The sequence below is a fragment of the Dipodomys ordii genome, unplaced genomic scaffold (assembly GCF_000151885.1).
Source record: "Dipodomys ordii isolate 6190 unplaced genomic scaffold, Dord_2.0 Scaffold2, whole genome shotgun sequence".
In the NCBI taxonomy this organism is placed as follows: Eukaryota; Metazoa; Chordata; class Mammalia; order Rodentia; family Heteromyidae; genus Dipodomys; species Dipodomys ordii.
This window is the reverse complement of record NW_012267218.1, coordinates 34,218,219-34,232,433: the sequence shown is the minus strand read 5'-3', so window position 1 is coordinate 34,232,433 and position 14,215 is coordinate 34,218,219. Positions and strand designations below refer to the sequence as shown.

General features: G+C 38.6%; 1 protein-coding gene across 1 annotated transcript in view; it reads left to right on the top strand.

Annotated features, from left to right (window-relative positions):
* Positions 1–14,215, top strand: part of Mnat1 (MNAT CDK-activating kinase assembly factor 1) — a 116,606-nt gene that overhangs the window by 20,731 nt on the left and 81,660 nt on the right. Inside the window, exons 2-3 of the mRNA XM_013013890.1 lie at positions 2,391–2,543; positions 4,518–4,591. Coding sequence (XP_012869344.1) covers positions 2,391–2,543; positions 4,518–4,591 — 227 coding nt within the window. The remainder of the gene's footprint in view (positions 1–2,390; positions 2,544–4,517; positions 4,592–14,215) is intronic.

The window sequence follows — 14,215 nt, the reverse complement described above, 5'->3', positions numbered from 1 at the left end:
CATTTTTTCTTTTTGCTTATGTGGTGCTGAGGAATCGAACCCAGGGCCTCATGCATGCAAGGCAAGCACTCTACCACTGAGCCACCTTCCCAGCCCTGTTTTTGTTTTTGTGCCAGTACTGAGGCTTGAATTCAGAGCCAGTGTGCGAGCCCTTAGGTTTTTGCTCAAGGCTTGTGCTCTACCACTTGAGTCATCGCTCCACTTCTGGCTTTTTTTGGTGGTTAATTGGAGACTCATGGACTTTCCTGCTTTAGCTGGCTTTGAACTGCACATCTTCAGATATTTGCCTCCTAAATAACTTAGGATTTTAAGTTCTTTTAATATATATAATATATAGTAACTCAGTGACAGAGTATGATGGTATAGGGATGCAGAGAGAAAAGGATCCAGACTGTACAATATAGTGAGACCTTGTCTCAAAACAAAAAGTTAAAAAAGCAAGTTGATTATTGGATGTCCATTTGGTAGAGATTAAAATTTTTTTTACGTTAATATAATTAAAATAATTGTTACTACTATTCAGAAAAAATAAAACTTGAAATGTGACTTAGATTTTTGGAGTAATCCAAAGATAGGGCTTAAAACTCCTGTTCCTGAGTATCTATTGGGCATTAGTTGAAAATGCTAATAAAAGTTGAACAAATATCAATGTATTTTTCTTTCAAATGATATTACATTTTTAGTACCATTTCAACTTGAGTTAAACATTATCATAAAAGAACTGGAGTTTCTCTCTCTCTCTCTCTCTCTCTCTGGTGTGTCATGGGGCTTGAATTCAGAGTTTAGGTGCTGTCCCTGAGCTTTTTCTTTTTCTTTTTTGCCAGTCCTGGGCTTGAACTAAAGGCCTCGGCTCTGTCTCTATCTAAGCTTCTTTTGCTCAAGACTACCATTCTACCACTTGAGCCAAAGGGCCACTTCTGGTTTTTTCTATTTATGCTTATGAGGAATTGAACCCAGGGCTAGGCAAGTACTCTGCCACCAAGCCACTTCCCAGCCCTCTCTGAGCTTTTTCTCTCAAGGCTAGCGCTCTGCCACTTTGAGCCATAGTGCCACTTCTGATTTTCTGGTGGTTATGGAGATAAGAGTCTCATAGACTTTTCTGCCAGGCTGGCTTTGAACTGTGATCCTCAGATCTTAGTCTCCTGAGTAGAGTGTCCTGCTCTCTACTTTCTCTTGATGGGTCTTCTGGAATTTACTGTTGAGGTAGGGAGAGGTTTGTGCTCACAATCTGCCTGTGTACTTTTTGTAATGGTGTATCTTCTACAGTTTCATACTGTGATTGTTTGTTCAAATTCAAGTGATTCTCTTTCACTTTGTTTCTAAGAATGTATATAGTCTTGCACACATGAACATTTGAGGATCTTGTTGATATACCGTTTTGCATTTGGCAGGGCACCTGGTACACTCTTGACTCAACTAGCTATGTAGCTGCTTAGATTAAATGTTGAAGAAACTACCTGATGAAGTAGCAGGTTGAATACTTATTATTTATTTTTATTTTTTATTCTGAAAATACCGTACAGAGGGGTTACAATTACATGGGACTCATTATTTTTAAAACTCTTTCTTGACGGTATTGGACTTGGATTTCAGGACCTTCTGTTTGTTTGGCTCACTTACATATGGGCTCTTTACCATTTGTCTGTGACTCCAGCCTGGCTTTTTGCTGGTTATTTATTGGAGATGAACTCTTGTGGAATTTTAAAAAAAAATTTTTAATTTTTTTTTTAGGGGGGGGGGTCTGGTTGTGGGGCCTGAACTCTGGGCCTGGGCGCTGTTCCTCAGCTCTTCAGCTCAAGACTAGCACTCTACCACTTGAGCCACAGCGCCACTTCTGGCTTTTTTCTTTTTGCTTATGTGGTGCTGAGGGATCGAACCCAGGGCCTCAGGCATGCAAGGCAAGTGCTCTACCACTGAGCCACCTTCCCAGTCCCCTCTTGTGGAATTTTTTTTACATGGACTGATTTCAAACCTCAAACCTGAAATCTTAGTCTCCAGTTTTAGCTAGGATTTCAGACATGAGCTACCAGCACTGGGCTCACCTTTACATTTTTGAATTAAGGATAATCTGTACTGAACTGGGATGGAAGTGAAGTACAGAGAAGTGTTTTTACCTTACTGATTTTCCCATATTTTGCTTTTCTAAATGTACTTGGTGCCACACTCAATTCATTTTAATTTGCAGTTTTGTTTAATTTGTATAACTAAATTGTTATCTTTTAGAATATCTATTGAAATAAAAATGGACATTTTCCAAAAGGATTTTTGGGTAAGCTTTGAGATACAATGGATAGTACAATGATTTCCTAGTCTTTCCCAAAGGGAAAACTATTTAGGATTGGGGATTTGAATACTAAGTTAAATATTGTGTTTTACTTCTTCCCTTGTAGTTGTGAAAGTTGTGTGGACTTACTGTTTGTTAGAGGAGCTGGAAACTGTCCTGAGTGTGGTACTCCCCTGAGAAAGAGCAATTTCAGAGTACAGCTCTTTGAAGACCCAACTGTTGACAAGGAGGTTGAGATTCGGAAAAAAGTATTAAAGATGTAAGTATTATTATCTGGATGGTCAGCCACTAAAATAAGACAATAGTTATTTCAATAATTGATACCCTTAATTGCTGATGTAAGTGTGGACAGATTGAGAAGTGAATAGCCATAACTTCATCTGTGTATTTGTTTCATAAAAATTGATTAAAAGTTTTTAGAGAGCTGATTAATATTGCTTATATAATTTTGATAAAGAAGATTGCATTGTTAGTTTGATGGCTTCAAATTTGTCTTTATTTGCTATTCATTCTTCAATGAATCTATTAAATGCCCTCTATTTGCAAACAGTGTTACTTGTGTTAAGATAAATAAACATGATAAATATGAGCCCTGCCCTCATAAAGTTTATAGTATAGTAACATGGGATAGCAAAGAGATAGAAAATAAAATGGGGAAACAAAACAAAAACGTAGTAAGTTCTACAGAGATAACATTTAAGTTGCGGTTTGAAGCCTGTTGGAGAAACTCATGTTAGTTTTCATTTCTTTTAGTATGTATGTGTATATTTTAATTTTTGTTAGTAGTTTCATGGTTCACTTTGTTTTGTTTTTTTTTTTTTTTTTTTTGTTTTTTTTTGTTTGCCAGTCCTGGTGCTTGAACTCAGGCACTGTGTGCTATCCTTGAGCCTCTTTGTGCTCAAGGCTAGCACTCTACCACTCGAGTGACAGCACCACTTCTGGCTTTTTTGAGTTGTTTATTGGAGATAAGAGTCTTATGGGAACTTTTCTGCCCTAGCTGGTTTTGAACTGCGATCCTCAGATCTCAGTCTCTTGAGTAGCTAGGATTACAGGCGTGAGCCACCAGTGCCTGGCTAGTGGCTCAGTTTTTGTCTTTTTATTATAAGGTACTTTACTATTGTGAAATTAGAGGAATACATTTTTTTATGTGTGTTTTTGTGGCAGAGATTGAACTCAACGCCTCCATCCTACTAAGCATTGCTAAAGTTCTTACTTTTAGTAGTGTAAATTTCAATCCAGATCACTATGTTATAGTAATTTTTCTAGATACCTAACCAATAATACTTTATCAGTGCCTCGGCCTGCTTTTATTACTTCTATAAGATAGTCTCTCAGATTCTGATTTTTCATTATCAATCTCTTGTAGGTTTCTAATTTTTCATAGATACAATACTCAAGATTTTTTGTGATCTAGCATTTTTAGGCTGTGACCTGTCATGAAAAGTGAAATCTTCTTCAGTTAGTTTTTGGTTTTCTGCAAATAAAGGAATCTCTAAGAAGCAAATAATTTTCAGTGATACACTTGTTTACTAATCTCACAAGCTCCTAATTTTCTTATTTCTCTTTAAGTCTTACAAACATTGTGTGTGTGTGTGTGTGTGTGTGTGTGTGTGTGCGTGCGCGTGTGTGTGCGCGCGCGCGCGTGCACTTGCGCACGCGCTGGTTCTGGGGCTTGAACTTGGCCTGGGAACTTTGCCTGAGTTTTTGTGCTCTTGGCTAGAGCTTTACCAGTTGAATAACAGCTTCATTTATGGCTTTGTAGTTGTTAATTTAAGATAAAAGTCTCACTGATTTCTCTGTCCCACCTGGCTGTGAACCACTTTCATCTTCCTGAGTATTGGATTACAATGCATGAGCCACAGGCACAAATACAAGCATTTTAAAAAATTATTTTAAATTGTGTTAGTCTCTTCCGATTCAATTTCTCTTCTTTAATAGTAAGAGTTTTAAGAACAGCATTCTTAGGGCTGGGAACATAGCTCTGTGGCAGAAGACTTGTCTGTTATTGCTGAGTTCAATCCCAGCACTGTGAAAACAAAGCAGTACCGACACAGTCTCTTCCACCTCCACATACCAAAATTTGGCATGCTTGTTTAGGTTGTAAATGGAATCAAGAAAACTATAGTTTATACAATAAGCAGTCCTTTTCTATATCTCATGTATGAATTTGGTAAGGGTAAGCAAACCAGTATTAAGTGCAGTATGTAATGTTGATATTTTTCTTTTCTTTAAGATACAATAAAAGAGAAGAAGACTTTCCTAATCTAAGAGAATATAATGATTTCCTAGAAGAAGTAGAAGAAATTGGTATGTTTTTAATTTGATGTGTTAGCTTGTGAGACCATGTTCTTTTATCTTTTTGAGCTTAGGAAAGTGTCTCAATAAAAATCTAACAGGTTTTGTTGCCTTAGCTGATGTATATTGAATTACTTTCTTTAGCTTGAATCACATTTGTCCAAGTGAAGGCATACTTAAATAAAGAATATTCTTATTTATTTGTTTATATTTTTTGTGCTGGTACTGGGTTGTGAAGAGTACTTTTTTCTTTTCTGTTTTTTTTTTTTTTTGGTTGGTTGTGGAGCTTGAACTCAGGCAGGGCCTGTGTGTTATCCCTGATCTCTTTGTGCTCAAGGCTAGCACTCTACCATTTTGAGCCACAGTGCCACTTCCAGTTTTCTGGTGGTTAATTGGAGATAAGAGTCTCATGGATTTCCCTGCCTAGGCTGGCTTTGAACATCAATCCTAAGGTCTCAGCCTCCTGAGTAGCTAGATATGAGCCACCAGCGCCTGGCAAGAATATTCTGAAGTAATATTTTGTCTTGGGAAAAACATTAGTAGAGTTAACACTTTTTAGCTAGGAAGGTAGGCTGTATCTGTATGTGTCATATGTATGTAGGTAATAGTTAAAGTGAAAGATAACGTTTTTGTAGGTTTTCCAATAACTTTATCTGTAGTAACTAAAGACATGTTTATTATCATTTATGCTTCTGTAACTACGATAGGTTAGAAATACTTTGAAGTAGTTGACTTGGCTTTCTGGAATCAAGATGAACCCCTCCCCTCTCCCCTTCCCTTCCCTTCCTTCTCCCCACCCCCCACCCCACCCCATTTCTTCTTTGATATCTTGGGCGGTCTTTATTTTGTGCTGGTTCTGGGGCTTGAACTCAGGGCCTGGGCAGTCACTCTCAGCTTTTTTGCTCAAGGCTAGTGTTCTACCATTTGAGCCACAGCTCCTTCTGGCTTTTTTTTTTTTGGTAGCTAATTGAAGATAAGAGTCTCATAGACTTTCCTGCCTGTGCTGGCTTTGAACCACAATCCTTAGATAGCCTTCTCAATAGCTAGGATTATAGATTATAGATATAAGCTACTGTGTACCTACTTTGGGCTGTCTTTTTAAAAGCTATTTGCTTTTTTGCTTTGTGCTATCTTTTTAATAGCTATTTGCTTTTTTTTTTGGAGACAAGATCTTTCTGATCTGGAATTGGAGATTTTCCTGACTCAGCCTCCTAAGTGCTAGGATTACAGATCTGTACCACCTTGATGGTAGCTTTTCTGTTTTCTTTATAGTTTTTTTTTTTTTTTTTTTCGGTCGTGGGGCTTGAACTCTGGACCTGGGCGTTGTCCCTCAGCTCTTCAAGTCAAGGCGAGTGCTCTACCACTTGAGCTACAGTGCCACTTCCAGCTTTTCTGTTTTCTTAAATAAAATTTCAGAGATGTTAAAAGGTTTGGAAGTTATTATACGTTGACTTAAAGATTCAATGTTTATTAAGTTTTTTTTTTTTTTTGTGGGTCCTGGGGCTTGAACTCTGAGCCTGGGTGCTGTCCCTCAGGTCTTCAGCTCAAGGTGAATGCTCCTACCACTTGAGCCACAGCACCACTTCTGGTTTTCTGGTGGTTTATTGGAGATCAGAGGCTCATGGATTTTCCTGCCCAGGCTGAGTCTGAACCACAATCCTCATATCTCAGCCTTGTGAGTAGCTAGGATTACAAGTGTGATCCACTAGCACCCAGCTAGGTTTTTTTTTTTTTTTTTTTTTAACTTGCCATAATGACTTACCTTGAAGTGAAGGTTTGGAAATTTCACAAATGTAGACTGTGGTATTAGGTGAAACTTTGAGGATCAAATGGTCTTTTAAAAAAACTCTCTCAAACTTGTAGCCAACTTTATTATTAAGATATCATAGTAAAATTGATTATTCCCTAGATGGCTCTTCTTTATGGTAAATTTTTAGAAAATTCAAATTCTTGGGAATGAGCATTCCAATTAAAAAAAAAAATTCCTTTTTGAGAAAGTGCAGAAAAATTTTTTTTTGTCTGTCATGGGACTTGGACTCTGGGCCTGGGCATTGTTCCTTAGCTCTTCTCTTCAAGATGAGCTCTCTACCACTTGAGCCCCAGTGCTACTTCCCATTTTCTGGTGGTTAATTGGAGATAAGAGTCTTACGGAGGGCTGGGAAGGTGGCTCAATGGTAGAGTGCTTGCTTGCCTTGCATGCATGAGGCCCTGGGTTTGATTCTTCAGCACCACATAAGCAGAAAAAAAAAGCCGGAAGTGGCACTGTGGCTCCAGTGGTAGAGTGCTAGCCTTGAGCCGAAGAGCTGAAGGACAGTGCCCAGGCCCAGGGTTCAGGCCCACCGCCCCCCCCCCCAAAAAAAAAAAAAAAAAGAATCTCATGGACTTTTCCTGCCTGGGGGCTGGCTTTGAACCTCCACCCTCAGATCTCAGCCTCTAGGGTAGCTAGGATTATAGGCATGAGCCTATAATCTGGCACCCAGCTAGAAAATCTTTTTGTTTCAGTTGTTATCAAAACATTTCCAAAATGTTTAAGGTATAGCAGAAGCATGTAAAGAACCCATTGCAACGAGATGTACAAGTCGTTATGTTGAAAACGAACTTTACAACTTTGGTGGTAGGGGGGAGGAGGGTTGGGTGGGACGGTTGGGGGAGGATGGGATGGGAGGGGGAAACAAAGGAGGAGGCTACAATGCTTGATAAGAAATGTACTCATTATCTTGCCCATGTAATTGTAACCCCTCTGTACAGTATTTTCACAATAAAAAAAATTAAAAAAAAAAAGAACATATATTCCCCATTTAGTGCTGTGAAACTGTTTCCTTTTTCATTTTACTGTATTCATTTCATTTTTGTACTGATCATAGCAACTAGGAGTGGCTATGGATTTTAGCTGAACAGCTGATAGGACTGTGAATCTCTAGCCAAAGTAGAACAGTTTGTGTATGGATTGAGAAGTTAACCTACAAAAGAAATGTGTAGGATCTGGGGAAGTATGACGTTATAGGAACTTAACTATACATAGATGCAAGCAGTTAGCAATCAGAAAGATTTTACTTATACTCAAAAGACAGTGTGATTTACCAAAAATCAAGTGAGGCAATAAAAGGAAAAGATATTACAGTTATAGGTGTTGTAGGGCACATTGAGTACATGTTTATAATTCCAATCAGAAAGTCAGGATGACTAAGAGAAGCTGATGGATTAAGTCTGTGGGGACAGGTTTAAGGGAGGAACTACAAAGTGATCTTGAGCCTGAGCTAAGGTTCTGATTGAGTCAGGATTTCATAAAATCATAAATTTATGAAATTTCTATTATTTTGCTCTGAAATCAATCAGTGTGAAGGTATGGACAACTTGGGGTCCATAGGTAAAATCAGGTTCATGTCCAGGAGTAGAGCCTCTTTTTAATAGGCAAGAACAAGCCTGGATATTGGGCTATATACTATGTAGTATTTTCCTTACCAAATTTGGAGCTATGGCTTAGGTCAGTTCATTTGAAGCAATTACACATTTCATGAAGGACTATCTTAAAGTGTGTAGAAACTCTTTGAATCACCATTTAAATTGTCCCATTGGAGTAACTGTCATCCTCCTGTTCTATAGAATTTACTGACTCATGGGCAAGGCATAATGAATGCCTGGTAATTGCTCCCCGTGATGTATCCCTATACTTTTCTCACCAGTTTGATTATACTTTAAGTTGTTTGTGTTGATAAGCAAACCAAATATACTTGTTATTGCACTTAGGTAATTTAGGTAATTCATATGGTTGGGGAAAATTACAAATCTATAGGATATGGTTTTCAAGTTCTTGGTTCACTTAAAAAAAGGATAATGAATACTGTGGATAATAATTATGGTTTATTTAATAAAGAAGCTGAACTTCATTAAAACTGGACGTTGGCTGTATGTCATTAAGTTAGACTGACTATACTCTTAGAATATATATTTTAAGTTAAAAATAAAGAGGATGGATTGAATGCCAGCGGCTCATGCCTATAATCCTAGCTACTCAGGAGTCTGAGATCTGAGGATTGAGGTTTGAAACCAGCCTAGGCAGGAAAGACTCTTGTCTTCAATTTATCACAGAACAAGCCAGAAGTGGTGCTGTAGCTCAAGTGGTAAAGCACTAGCCTTGAGCAAAAGACGCTCAGGCAGTGTGCCCAGGCCAAATTAAAAAAACAACAACGTGTGTGTGTATGTGTGTGTGTGTGTAATATATATATGGGATGGATGGGGAAAGGAGAAGGAAAAGGTAAAGAAGGAGGGGGGGCGCTAGAGAGACTGAGAGAGAAAAAAAGAGTTTGTGTATGTATGTGTTTCTCACCTTTAAAAGGAAAACACAGCAGGGTGCTGGTGATTCACACCTATATTCCTGGCTCAGGAGGCTGAGATCTGAGCATCATGGTTCAGAGCCAGCCTGGGAAGGAAAGTTTGTGACACTTTGTCACCAGTTGAACACCAAAAAAAGCCATAAGTGGAGTTGTGGCTCAAGTGGTAGATCACTAGTCTTGAGCAAAACCCAAAAAAGCTCAAGGACAGTACTCAGGCTTTGAGTTTAAGCCCCAGAACAGGCACACACATAAAAAGAAAACAGTCAGATACCTTATGTAAGCCTTAGGAGGCTGAGATATGGCGGATCATTGTTCAAAGTCATTGCAGATAGAAATGTTTGAGAGACTCCATATTCAAAACAACCAGCAAAAAGTCAGCCTGGAATTGTGGCTCTAGTAGAGTGACAGCCAAGCAAGTAAGCAGAGCAAGTGCAAGACCCTGAGTTCGAAACCTGGTACTGGCAAGTGGAGGGAGAAAAGTGGGAGGGGAAGGCAGGAAGAGAGGAGAAAGGAAGGAGGATGAGAGGGAAAAGGAAGAAGGGGAAGAGAGGACTGAGAGGGAGGACAGAGAGAAGTTTTGATTGTGCTAGGAGATGAATAGGTAACAGAATCTGAGGAATGACTGAAAATGAAACTTTACAAAACAAGTTGAATCTGGGGTAACGAGGGCTTTAGAACCATGGGCAACAATAGATAGTAGTAGGATTCACCAAACTAAAAAGCTGCTACATAGCAAAGTAATCAGCAGAGGCAGGCTACAACAGAGATAAAATATTTGTAATCCACACTTGTTTTAGTTGTTGTATTGGTCCCGAGGCTTGAATTTAGGGTTTGGGCACTGTCAGCTGTTTTTCTCAAGGCTAGTGCTCTTCCACTTGAACCTTCCTCCGCTTCTGGCTTTTTGGTGTTTAATTGGAAATAAGAGTTCCTGCCCAGGCTGGCTTTGAACCAAGATCTTCAGATATCAGCCTCCTGAGTAGCTAGGATTACAGGTGTGAACCACCAGCACCTGGCTTGATAAATGTTTCTTTTTTTTTGTTATTTTGTTTTATTATCTACAAATGTATAGGAAACTGCAGCAACTCAGTATCAAGAAAATGAATATAACCTGATTAAAAAGTGGTCTAAGGGGCTGGGAAGGTGGCTCAGTGGCAGAGTGCTTGCCTCATATGACATGCATGAGGCCCAGGGTTGGATTTCTCAGCACCACATAAATAGAAAAAGCCAGAAGTGGCACTGTGGTTCAAATGGTAGAATGCTAGCCTTGAGCTGAAGAGCTGAGGGACAGTGCCCAGGCCCAGAGTTCAGGCCCCATAACTGGCAAAAAAAAAAAAAAAAAGTGTCTAAGGACATAAATAGGTATTTTGCAAAAGAAGACAGTGGGATAGCTGATAGGTTTATTTTATTTTATTTTTTTAACTTTTTGTTGGTTATGCAGATTGAACTCTGGGCCTAGATGCTGCCCCTGAGCTCCATTTGCTCAAGGCTAGTGTTCTATCGCTTAGCCACTGAGATACTTCCCGCTTTTTTTGTGATTAATTGGAGATAACAGTCTCATGGACTTTCCTGCCGGACTGACTTCAAACTGTGATCCTCAGATCTCAGCCTCTTGAGTAGCTAGGATTCTAGGTGCCCATCAGCTGACAGGTTTATAAAATAATGCTTAACATCACAAATCATCAGTAAAATGCAAGTTAAAACCATAATGATATATCATACCAGTTAAGTGGTCTCACTACAAAAAATATATGTGATCTCTGTGATGGATATATGTTAGTCAGCTTGACATGATTCTATTTGTGTGTTACCTATCTACCTATCTATATAGATCTATATATCAAAACATCACATTGCACCTTATATCCACTTTTTGGTAGATACTAAAGAAGCTTGGCGTTAAATTTGTAAATAAAATGGTAGTATTGAGAATATTTAAGCCTAGAATGAGTTGACTGGAGTTCTGGTATTTGAACTTTTGTCAGTTTGGAGATGAATGATTTTCTTATATGAATTTCACTAGGAATTCTTGAAGCATCACAAATGCAAAATAAAAAATTACGATTTTGGGAAGTGGAATAAAATTTGCAATAGAGGGGTTATATATGAAGATGAGTTTTATTATGGCATTGACAATGGACTCTTTTCTGTGGTTATGACAATGTATACATAAAAATTCTTATTCATTTTGGCCCCAAGGATTATGTTCTTAGTTCCATAATAACAGCTTATTCGTTTGATGCAAAAAATACTTATTTGAAAAGGGTGAGAAAGCCCTAAGGGCTTTAGTTATAAATTCTGATGTCAAAAGACTTTAAAATTGTACTTAAGTAGCATCAAATCTTTTAGAAAATATAATGGGTTTTTTGTTTTCTTTTAGTACTTGATTAAAGGCAGGCAAGCATCTCAGCTACACTAGTAAGCAGATAAAGGGTCAAATGTTTGTTATAGAAAATTAGCTTTTATTCCTTTTTCTTCTAGGCTATTATTCCAGCCTGATTCATTGTGGCATGAATAAGACTTGTTTCATCTAAAAAGTTTTCAGGATAGTAATTTAGTTCTGTGGTTCTTTTCTTACCATTTTTTTTGAAAATGTGTTTCACTGTTCCTAAGCCTTAGGCTTTGATATAAACTTGGCATATCTCCATAGATATTTGAGTGTTGGATCAATGCTAACTAAAGCAGATGACTCTGCCCTTCTGCTATCATTTTGTGTGTGTGTGTGTGTGTGTGTGTGTTTTACCAGGGTGGTGGAGGAAAGAAAGAGCTTATGCTTGGGACTGTGCTACCGCCGCTGACATCGCCACCACCTTCTTCTTCTCCCCCTCCTTCCCCCCCCCTCCCCTCCTCCTCCCCTCTTCCTTCTCCTCTCCCTTTTCAATAAGGCTATTTTCTATTATAGGTTAGCTTGACAGCCTTTAAAAATGTAAAGATAACGTTAGTGGATGAATGCATATGAAGCATAATTCACTATTTACAAAGGATGAAAATTGTGTCATGTGACTATGAAGATGAATCTTTCCTTTTTTATGATGTATGCATGAAATTTTATTTATACTCATTGCTTGTTGGCCTTGAATATAACACTCATCATATAATCAACATATAAATAAAAGGAATAGCTATTTCTGAAAATTATATAAAGGCAAGCTATTTCTATTTCTGAATTGCATATAATTCATATAGTTCTTTATATTTAAAAGTATATTATTTTGTGCAAATGTCTGTGTCTGAATTCTTTTATCTAAGATAGCTAACTCGCCCCCCCCTCCCACAAAAAATAAATAACCACCCAGTTTTCTCTTTTAGGGAAGAGATTTGCCTTCTAAGTTAAAAAAAATGAAATAAACATTGGGGGGCTTTTTTTTCTGGAATTCATCATATATTTAAAGAAATAATTAAACATAAATCTCACTAGGATTAAAGTTTACTTTTTTTTTTTTTTGTCAATCGTGGGTATTGAATTTTGGGCCTGAGCTCTGTCCCTCAGCTCTTCAGCTCAACGCTAGTACTCTACCACTTGAGGTACAGTGCTACTTCCGGTTTTCTGGTGGTTTATTGGAGATAAGAGTTTCACGGACTTTCCTGCCCGAGCTGGCTTTGAACTGTTATCCTCAGATCTCAGCCTCCTGAGTTGTTAGGATTACAGGCTTGAGCCACCAGCGCCCGGCAAATTTTTTTTTTCTATTAATGAAAAGTTAAATCAGTAGTAAGCAGGAGCATTCTTATAGGTCAAACAAGATATACACATTAAAAATAATTATACAGGGTAGAAAGTGAACCAGAGCTGGGGCTGGGAAGGTGGCTCAGTGGTAGAGTGCTTGCCTTGCATGCCTGAGGCCCTGGGTTTGATTCCTCAGCACCACATAAGCAAAAAGAAAAAAGCTGGAAGTGGCGCTGTGGCTCAAGTGGTAGAGCGCTAGCCTTGAGCTGAAGAGCTGAGGGACAGCACCCAGCCTCAGAGTTCAGGCCCCACTACTGGACCCCAAAAAAAAAAAAGTGAACCAGAGCTAACAAACTGATATTAGCTAATGTTGGCCTTCTAGGATGGAGAGATTTTTGCAGCCAAGTAAGAAAGGAAGAGCTGGTGATTAGGCTCAGCATAGAAGAATGGGTCAGGTTTAGCTTTTAACAATTGTTGCAGGTTGAGGTTGGTATTAAGGTAGTCCCCATGGATGGAGAGAAAAATCTGGTTAGAGATACCGAGTTGTAGAGCCTGCACAGACCCAGAGGAATGCTGAACTGGTCTAGCAATGCCCCTCAGCATTTAGAGAAACAACATAGCTAGTGTTGTCAGTCTTTGGAATTTGCATATATTAAAATCATGGTCCTAACATTTACTAGTTGTATATGCTGGAAAATTATTTAGATATATTGAAGCTTTATCTGTAAAGTGTGAATGATAGACCTATTTTATAATGTTAGGATGATTCAATGAGGTAATTAGATGTAGTGCTTGTGTGCTGTAGAGTCCATTCTTCAAGCAAAAAATGGAGAAGTCCTTCAAACAAATAAGTGAGAAGAAAGTTGATCCTGATAAATGTTGAGGGTGATGGAGATGAGTGGCTCATGGCCTAGTAAATGAAAAGACAAGTTGTGAATGATTGACAAAGGTAGAATCCCTGTCTTAGTTAATGGAGGGTGCTGTTTGCAGCCTTTTCTAACCATGTCCAAACTGGAGTATGATTAATACAGAATGCCTAACATTGCATCCTATTAAACTAAGTTAGATTTCCTGCTTACCACTTAACTATTTTCTTTTTACTTTGTGTTTAAAAAGCAAAGACATACCCAGTTGAAGGTGACTTACACCAATAATCATAGCTACTGAGGAAGCTGAGGGTGGGGATTGCAGCTTAAGGATCCTCAGGCAGAAAAGTCTGAGAAATTCTATCTCTAAAATAACCAGCAATGGGCTGGGAAGGTGGCTCAGTGGTAGAGCGCTTGCCTTGTATGTATGAAGCCCTGGGTTCGATTCCTCAGCACCACATAAGCAAAAAGAAAAAAGCCGGAAGTGGCGCTGTGACTCAAGTGGTAGAGCGCTAGCCTTGAGCTGAAGAGCTGAGGGACAGTGCTCAGGCCCAGAGTTCAGGCCCCACGACCGGACCCAAAAAATAAAATACAATAACCAGCAAAATGCTGGGCTGGAGACATAGATCAAATGGGAGAGTGCCAGCTAAGCAAGCAAGAGTCCCAGAGTTTAAATGTTGTTATTGATCAAAAAATGCTGGAGATATAGTTAATAGACATTGTTTCTCTCCTGTTTTTTCCCCCCTCAAATCCATTTGAGTTTTTTTTTTTTTTT